Below are 9,176 nucleotides of genomic sequence, written 5' to 3'. Positions count from 1 at the left end.
CAGAGCATGTTATAGAAATTCTTATAAGTACGGGAAGACATGGTACACGTGGAGGACAATAGGGAGGGCGGTGAGATATCTAAGGTAAAGCTGCTACCACCGCCCACACATTAAAGACTCTGTGATTGATATACTGACTACATTAATGGAGAAATGGGACCTGAACATGAGGTTTGGAACTTGGTCCCTGATCCTAGAGGACTTCAGGGAAATTTGATGGGACAAGTATCTAAAACCAGCATTATGACCATGAGGTGGAAGATGAGAATGGATGAGGGAGGAAGTATAAATAAGAGAAGAGATCTTCAGAAGAAAGGGGGCTTTTCTTTGAGAAGAGAAAGAATAGGATAAACCATTGTAATCAACCTTAAGAAGCAGGATTATAAACTATCCTCGGATTGTGTTCGAGGAGGAGCTTTCATTCATATTATTTCATATAACTCCTTATTTGTGTCATTGGGCCCAAGGCCTTTTCTTCCTTTGTTGTTTAAACCACCTTTGAAATCTAAATATCAAGCCCACTCTCTACAAATTTATTGTAAAAAGGTCTTTCAAGCCCTTCCCTTTGGGTCGTGGATTGGGAGTTCGAATTGTGTCCTTACAGTAATAATATATTCATTGCGGTTTCATGTTTGTCATTGCAATAAACTGTAAAATAATTGATATTTTGTTATTGCAATGTTATATTTGCTGCAATAAGTTGTCTCTTTGAAATTTCTTATGTAATATATCACAAAATAATTGATATCAAGTTATTACAACGGGGTTTTCAATTTAAGTTATTGCAAAAAAAAAAAAAAAATTGATTTCTTCAATTTAAGTTATTGTAAAAAATTTTCTAAATTCAATTTAGTATTAAAGTCTTTATTGCAATTGAAAATTATAAATTATTACAAATAATTATTATTAATGTAATATTTTATTCCTTTTAAATTACTATTGTAACGACTTTTAATTTTTAGATATGATATTATGTGTAATATCACTATACTAATTTTGTTGTATTAATACTTAATTTGGTGTAGTGAGACCATTGTTTGGGTGAGTTCAGTATATGTAACCTACATAGTTTCTACCAAATAAAATACATCTAGATGCATACATATTTTCCTCACAAAAAAAAGTGCATACACATGAAATATTGTTTTTCACTTACATTGCTTTATTTAAAATTGTTCTATCAAATTTCCTACGGATTTATCTATAAAAAGAAATTGTGTGGAATTTAAATAGTAAATACTATTACATCATATCCAACGTTTTCTGCATGCACATTAATAATCTTCTTAATTAGAGAAACAAACAAAGCAAGCAAACAAAGAGATTAAATTAATGTTTGACAAGGGTTGGGGTTCAAGTTTCGAGGAGGGAGCTTCACACATATATACACTTAGATTATGTTAGAGTAGAAATTCTATCATGTATCAAAAAAAAAAAAAAATCAATGTCTGAAAACTAATCCCATTTAATGTTCAATGAGTTGTACAAGTGGAAAGTCCATCTAGCACAAAAAGGAAGTTTATCTCAATGTTCTTAATGTGACTGATAGCAATAAAATTTCCATCAGACTAATTTCGTGGCAAACAATTGCAATCAGAAAGGGTGATTAGTGACAAAGATAATTTCGAAGGAAAATATTTCAAAAATAAATAAAAAATATAAAAAATAATAATAATAACGGCACAAGATATTTTTATCTAATATTAATATGGAGTTTGGGATTCGATCCACTTGGCTCCCTTATGGGGGGAATTTGACTTATCATTAAATAATACAACGGCATGTGTATTGTGAAGATAACTAGTGTATAGATATTTTAGCCAGACATAAAAGATTATAGTCAAAAAATAGTATTTTATATAATTCTTATCTAAATTTTGTATGCAATATGGCGGGAATGGCCTCGTGTCAACATATCCTTGATTTCCTTTGTTGATGTATCAATGTTTGTAGCTCTATTTTTGTTATGTTAATGCATCTCCAATTTCATAAATGATAAAAGAACAACCATAAGGTCTGTAGGGATAAAAAGCCCAAAAGTATATATTGGGCTGTGGGTCTTGGGTCTTGTCTGAAGACGCTTAGTGGTATGAGGACCAATAGACGGTAGAGAAGACGTAAGAATCAGAATGCCATGAACAAACTATGACTGCGAAGGTTTGAGATTCTATTTATAAGGATAAACATTAGGGAAACATAAGACAAAGGGAAGCTAAGAAATATCTAAGGAAAAGCTGCTATCACTGCATTGAATGCTCTGCAGCTAACTCTTTGACCGCATTAATGTGGAGGTGATACCTGAACAGTGGCAAACAGCCTTACAGCTACTCCCAAAGATCTTAAGAAGGTGTTGATGGGACAAAGATCAAAGCCAATAACTTGACCTATATGTGGAGGGTGGAGATGAAGAAGAAAGGGATATATAATAGAGAAGGAAGCCCCTTACAGGAGATCAACTTGAGAATGAAGAGAAAGATACTATAGTAACAAGAATTGTACTTGTAATCAAATTCAAAATAAATATATATATATATATATATATATATATAAGAACTAATCTCCTTGGACTGTGTTGAAGACGATTTTCTTTGGGCAAAACTAGTTTATTCTTGTTTTCTTGTCATCTGGACCCACTATAATTGTTATCTAACTCATTAAAGTCTAGTTTTCTAGTTCACTTTCTACAAATTCATTGTATTGGGCTCTTTGGGCCTAGGTCCTTTTACCTTTTGAGCTTAGGAATCACATTGCGGCCTTAAAAGGTCTATAACAATAACTATTATTATTAAATAGTTTTTTTTTTCTTTCTTCAAATTATTATATAGTATTTATAACAACTAAGTTTGGTAGTGAAATTGCATTAAAAAAAAAGTTTGGTAGGGAAATAATGAAATATACAAGTCTTTATGTCATAGAAATCTTTTATCTTCAAATGAAATAAATAAATAAATAAATAAAATGGAGCATTTAAATAAAGGATAAAAGGGAATTTATAAAGGCAATTGGTTGAATTAAGCACATCTTTTGACTACAAAACTTGCTAAGTCGACTAGAAGGAGAGAAGATTATGAACGTGAGATCCACATCATATAGGATTGAGATTTCATGGGTCTTCTTGAATAGACTGCTTCTACGCATAGAGAATATCACTTGACATTTTATAGGATTCTCTATCTTTTTCATGTGTAACTTGGGGCCCATTACTTTTATGTGTGTTTGTGAGACAGAAAATGATCAAATTGGAGATCAAAACTTAAAAGAAGATATTCACCAGATCAAGAAGGAGATTAACAGGGTGACAAAACAAAAGCCATTGGTTAATGCCTAATGCCTTGCATGTGTAACAAAAGTAAGGGTAATTTATTTATAAGCCTTTTTGAAAGTTTTGTGTATAAAGGAGACTTGGGGTCTAGTGGAAATGGCATGGGTTGGTGTTGTTACAATTGCTTAGGGTCATCAAGGAAGACGTCACATGACAGCACTCTGTGCAATTTACACACCTCCAATCTCCACACACAAATATTTTTTACTCTTTTTTAATATTTATTTATTCAAAGATTGAGATTGAAAGTTGTTTTTCAACTCTCAATCTCAACCTTTGATGTCAATGATCTCAGTCCCTATACTGCTATGCAGGGCAGTTACAAATAATAATTAATGGGTAATTTAGTAATTGAATAATTGTTCTGTGATTAACTTATTTTATGGTATATCATGATATTTGACTAGTTTCAACTTTCAACATTGAGAGTTTAGTCCACCGCCTTCCTTAGTTCCTTGATCTTGTTTTTTATTTTTATTTTTTATGGGTAGTTCCTTGATCTTTAATCTCATATATAAAATTTGGGTAATCTGAACCTCTAGAAATAAGTTGATTTTTCAATAGAAATACTTGTAAATTAGTTGTTGTATTATGGGCTATTAGGGATAATTTGTCTTTAGCCAGGCCTTTTTTGATAATTGGAACCGTAGGAATTTTTTGCTAAATTGGAAGCATTGCAGGGGAAAAAACCGTAGCATTGCCCGAGAATAATAGCACAAATGGACTTGTAATAATAGCCGTTCGATGAGTCTGATTAAACCAACCCAAACCTGAATCACAAATTTGGGGATTCCCGCCAAAACTAACTGAATCAAAGAAGAAAAAAATTCCAAGAACCTTCTTATCAACCCACGCAACCGTCATGCTTCCCCAATCCCCACACCACGCGCCTCTCTCACGCGCCCGTAACCAATTCCAGTACACTCCGTACTACTCCCCCAACTAAGATTCACATATAAATATCTAAATTCCTTTCATTCCCTTTCATTTCACAGTTTTTCACTCTTTTCTCACTCCTTGCTTCAGTGAATACTCTCTCTCTCTCCCATGGCGACCTCTCTGCGATTTGCAGTGATTCTCATTGCGATCTTGATCCTTACTTTCCTCACTTTTCCGAGCGCCACCGCCATTGATGGCCTAGAGCAAATCGTAACTCCTTCAATACCTTCAACTTCACCACCACCACCACAACCGCTACCACCACCAACAACAAGTGGTAACCAAGAACTCCAAGACCACTCGTTTTTCTCACACACAGCTCTCCTCCCTCCGATCCTATCTCACCTTGGCTTCCACGAGCTCGCTATCGCTGCGCCATCTCTCGCCGACTCAACCGCCTCCACGGCCTGGACCGGTCCTTCGACTCTCTTCGCTCCCTCCGATTCCTCTCTCCGCTCTTGCGTTTCTTGCTCCATCCCTAACCTCCTTCGCGAACACCTCGTTCCTGGACTCTTCACCATCGACTATCTCCGGAAGCTCGCTTTCGGTACCAAGATCGAGACCTTGAGTCCCGGCCGTTGCATCACCGTCACTGCCGAGAGATCTAGCAAGATCTCTAACTTCTCCGCCGCCGCCGGCGGAGCGGACAAGGTTTTCATCGGAGGCGTGGAGATCACTCATCCTGATCTCTTCAACAACGGCCTCGTCGTTGTTCATGGACTCCAAGGCTTCGTCTCTCCGCTCTCGCCGTACTCTTGTGACGTCGAGAGGATGACGTCGTTGTCGTTCCCGTTTCATTCTGATCGTATGCACCAGAATCAGCCATTGGTTCAACCTGTGATCAGTATCATGCGCTTGATGCTGCGTGACGCTATGCTTCGGCTCCGTAACAACGGGTTTAGCATATTGGCGCTTGCTATGAGGGTCAAGTACAATGACCTCATCGGGCTCAACAACATGACCGTGTTCGCTATTGATGACGTGTCGATCTTCTCTGGCTCGCATGCGTACACCAGTAACGTACGTTTCCACATCGTGCCGAACCATTTCTTGACGTTCTCGGACCTTGAGAAGCTTCCTCTTGGAACGCCGTTGCCGACGCTCGAGAGAGGTCAGTCTCTGGTGATCACTACCGCCGGCGGAGGAGGTTTTTCGCCGGCCCCGTTGAGGATCAACTATGTGAGGGTTAAGATTCCGGACTTGATGCGCAACCTCAAGATCGTGGTGCATAGCTTGTACTTGCCGTTCCCGCACCTTCATCCAATGGCTACTGCGTATGATGGGATCCTCGGAGGAGGACATTACGGTGCGGATCAAGTAGTCTCAGATCGGACGGTGAATGGAGTTTGTGACGCCATGGATGGGCATGGAGGTTGCGTTGAAGTTCCTCCACCTCAAGTCAAGACTACAGTCGATATCGAAGATCACCATGGCCTGTGATAGACTGTTTTGCTCAAGGTGAGCTTCTTTTTCATGGATGACGTGTCTCTGTGAACTGAGATTTTTTTTTCGAATGTTCTGTATGTACGTACTGGTTTTAGACTACTCTCAATTCTGCTTGATATGTGTTTTCTTTGAATTGGTACGGTTTTGTGCTGATAATAAGGCCTTGGAGCCTAGCTACTCTGCTAGTGTATGATTTGATATGGTGATCATGCTCGCGTCACTTTGTCACTGCTTAAAGCTATGTTTTCTTGCTTAATTGTTTGGACATGTACGCCATGTTCATGATGCTTTGGTGGTGCATGGCTTTATTCCTGAATTGAATTGTGTATCATCCAAGATATGCTTTATCCCTAAATTGAATTGTGAATCATATGGTCTATGCTTTTTTTTCCTGACCAATGCTAGGAAAGGAAAGCATCATAATTTTTTTTTTTAATTAATAGGAGTAATTTATTAGGATGACAAGTTATAATTAGAGTAATGTGATTTTTTTCATAAGTTATATACCAATTAATCACACACTAAGCAAAACATATACACTTCCCAATTTCCAATTGAAATTTAACAGTTTTTAGAGGGCCAAAAAAGTGAGAAGCTATACATTATCCTTCTGCTTTCGCTTTGTCTGTTTAGGGGTTTAATATCCATTTAAATGACTGTGTTATATTAATCTAGTAAAAAAAAGAAGAAGAAAAAGTTAAAAACATTGGGCGGGCCCAGGTTGGACACTTTTATTGACGGGTTTAGCTGTTGAGTGTGGGCTTTTTAGTCCAGACCGAGATTGAGCTTATTGTGAAATAAGTATAATTGGTCTTCAAAACGAAGGCCCAAAAAAGGTAATTGGTAAGACTCAAGTCAACGGTACAGCCCGCAACTAAATCCAACTTGGTCTAAGGTTTGTAATTGTGATGGTCATTATTTGTTTTAGGTGGACAGTAGACTGTCACTTGATCCCGTAGTCAGACTATCGCTTTTGTCTAGGGAGTAATTTTAATTGTAATAATGAATTTATGTTATTGATAGTGCTTTATTTACTGGAGTATCATTTTAAAAAAATCATAGCGATAAGCTCCAAAAATCATAGCTTTTTTCTTCCAAGGAATATATATGATAGAAGGAAAATTGAGAGAGAGAGAGAGAGAGAGATAGTGCACGTATTAGATTAGGATCTACATGGTAAAACATGGTACAATGAGTCCCTAAATTTGTCAATTCAATAATCCTCTGCTCTGGCCACAGCCCATGATGAATGTAGGCAACTTTCCCACCTTTTCTACCCCTGCTTCAAATGCCACTCCCATGCCCAAGTAGAAATGAGGCTCTATATGACAATGAAAAGCCCAAACGCCTGGGTTGTCAGCCTGGAACCTCAAAGCGGTCCATCCAAAGGGAAAAACAGGCACTGTGTTCTTCATCACTGGATTCACCAAATTGAATTTCTTTGTGTCCTCTTTAAGGTCAAACTTGCCAATTCCATTACCCAGGACCCAAAAATCGTGCCCGTGGAGATGCCATGGATGTGTCTCACTATGGCTCATCTTCAAGGTGTTTGCATTTTGCATTATAACATCTACTGTTGTATTGAACTTTAGCCTATAAATGGCAGTGCTAGAAGTAGCATTTTTGTTCTTTGCGACGTTGTTAATATCATAATTCGAAGAGTCATACGTATCAGGTGGCGGGGTTTGATCCATCGCATTTGTTAAGTTATATTTGAGTGCGATGAGGAAAGGGGTGTCGGGAGTGTCGAGAGAGACATTGTTTACGGCCCAACGGGTATAGCCATTGATGGTGTTTTGTGTGGTGAGAAACACAAGCGTTCTATCTGAGCTTGGGGGAGGGGTGTGGATGTAACCTTGGCGAGCCTTAAGAGCTTGACTTTGAGCAAGCTGGTCTGCCGTATCATTCCAAACAGGACCAGCTGGTGGAACTGTTGGAGGTGATCGCTGTGGTTCATTTGGCTCGTAATTGAAAATGGCTAAGCCAGGTGGGGTATTAGGGTGCCGGCTGATCACATTTGTTGTAGCCCAATAATTTCTTGATGGGTCTTGATCAGCTTTTACAATGACAGAGTATGTCTCTCCAGAGTATATATATAGTTTGTCCACTTCAAATGGCTCAACATTGTACCCGTCTGCTTCAACCACAGTCATTTTATGGCCCTATAAGTAGAAAAAGACACGTTATATTAAAGCTCAATTGTTTCAAGTTAAGAAATATTTGAAGTATTACCTCATATGTACTAACAACAATATAAGATTTTTTGTGGTGGTGTCCAAGAAAATTACCTCAATTTGGAAACTAAGGGCTGATAGAGCAGTCAAGCTAGCAATCCTTAGTCGATACGTTTTTCCAGGGATTACAGTGATTACATAAGGAGAGCATTCTGGATTTGTTGAATTACAAATGTTGGTTGGCAGGGTCACACTAGAACAGTTGAATTTTCCTTTTCCTTGAATCAGAAGTGACTGAAAATTGATCGAAGGGGGTAACCATTAAGACAAAGCAAAAGCAATTTTAGTTTGTAATTAATTTTGTTATGCTATGCGTGTTTTTTCTTTATTTACCTGAGGTTCCCCAACCCACATATAGGAAATGGAGGTCAATCCAGTGGCTTGTGCAGAAGTGCTTTGATGGTACCAATCATTAAGGAGGATGCTCTGGTCAAAATCATAGGCAAAGGGTTCCTCAACCCCATCAGGAAGTGATACCTGGATTGATCCATATAACCCAGCTGTTCTTTGCATTCCATAATGTGCGTGGTACACGTAAGTCCCAGGCTACACAGGCACACACAAGGGTTTTAGAGCAAACTGTCTAACATGAATGAGAAAGTGTTGCATTAATCAAACACACAATGGAAAAAGAGCTTGTTGCGCAGGTTTTAGGCCTTCTACACTTACCCTATCAGTCTTAAACTCATACTTGACTGTGTCTCCAGGCCCTATTGGACATTGAGTCACCCATGCTGTTCCATCACTCCAAGGTGTTCCTCTCTGTGATGAATTGCACAAATGAGAGTTTAATAATATTGATACAAAGTTTGTCTAGAAAAAAAAAATTATGATTCAAAAGATGGTTCAGATAGGAAAATGGAAAATGTAAATCTACCTGTCGGATTCCATGCCAATGAATTGCAAAGCTTTCTGTTATTAATTTGTTCGTGACATTAACAATGACCGTATCACCTTGCTGGGCCAAAATCGTAGGTCCTGGACTTAATCCATTGATGGTTATACCCTGCTTCCTAAAGCAATCAGGGGACTTGTACTCATATTTCACCTCCCAATTGTATTCCCTAATTTTGGCCTCAGTAATTGGAACATGCATCAAAGTGGTGAAAAAATACAAGGCTAGCAACTTCAACATGATTATTCTGTATTGCAAAAGCCCTACCAGATCTTGAAGGTTTAATTTTTTATTTGATAGCTCAATTAGTTGAGTGAATTTGTTTTCCAGGATTGGTTAA

At 38.0% G+C, this 9,176-nt stretch overlaps 2 protein-coding genes across 2 annotated transcripts; one reads left to right on the top strand and one right to left on the bottom strand.

Moving 5' to 3' along the window:
* The first annotated feature begins 4,344 nt into the window (after nt 1-4,344).
* On the top strand, nt 4,345-5,998 carry LOC142623168 (fasciclin-like arabinogalactan protein 21). The gene has a single exon (XM_075796570.1). The coding sequence runs from the start codon at nt 4,370-4,372 to the stop codon at nt 5,699-5,701; it is 1,332 nt and encodes a 443-aa protein (XP_075652685.1). The 5' UTR covers nt 4,345-4,369; the 3' UTR covers nt 5,702-5,998.
* A 917-nt stretch (nt 5,999-6,915) lies between these two features.
* On the bottom strand, nt 6,916-9,076 carry LOC142623252 (L-ascorbate oxidase-like). Its single transcript, XM_075796646.1, has 5 exons — nt 8,819-9,076; nt 8,611-8,703; nt 8,275-8,487; nt 7,996-8,175; nt 6,916-7,869 (listed from the first exon to the last, which is right to left on the bottom strand). Exons 1-5 carry the CDS (start codon nt 9,074-9,076, stop codon nt 6,916-6,918), a joined length of 1,698 nt encoding a protein of 565 aa, XP_075652761.1.
* Between the last annotated feature and the right edge of the window lie 100 nt (nt 9,077-9,176).

Source organism: Castanea sativa, chromosome 2, assembly GCF_040712315.1.
Source record: "Castanea sativa cultivar Marrone di Chiusa Pesio chromosome 2, ASM4071231v1".
Taxonomy (NCBI): Eukaryota; Viridiplantae; Streptophyta; class Magnoliopsida; order Fagales; family Fagaceae; genus Castanea; species Castanea sativa.
This window is presented reverse-complemented; position numbering and strand designations above follow the sequence as displayed.

Coding starts and splice junctions, on each gene's coding strand:
- LOC142623168 (XM_075796570.1), top strand. CDS start 4,370: ATGGCGACCTCTCTGCGATTTGCAGTGATTCTCATTGCGATCTTGATC.
- LOC142623252 (XM_075796646.1), bottom strand. CDS start 9,076: ATGTTGAAGTTGCTAGCCTTGTATTTTTTCACCACTTTGATGCATGTT. Junction 8,704..8,818: donor ATTGGCATGGAATCCGACAG/GTAGATTTACAT, acceptor AATTCATCACAG/AGAGGAACACCTTGGAGTGA. Junction 8,176..8,274: donor TGTGGGTTGGGGAACCTCAG/GTAAATAAAGAA, acceptor ATCAATTTTCAG/TCACTTCTGATTCAAGGAAA.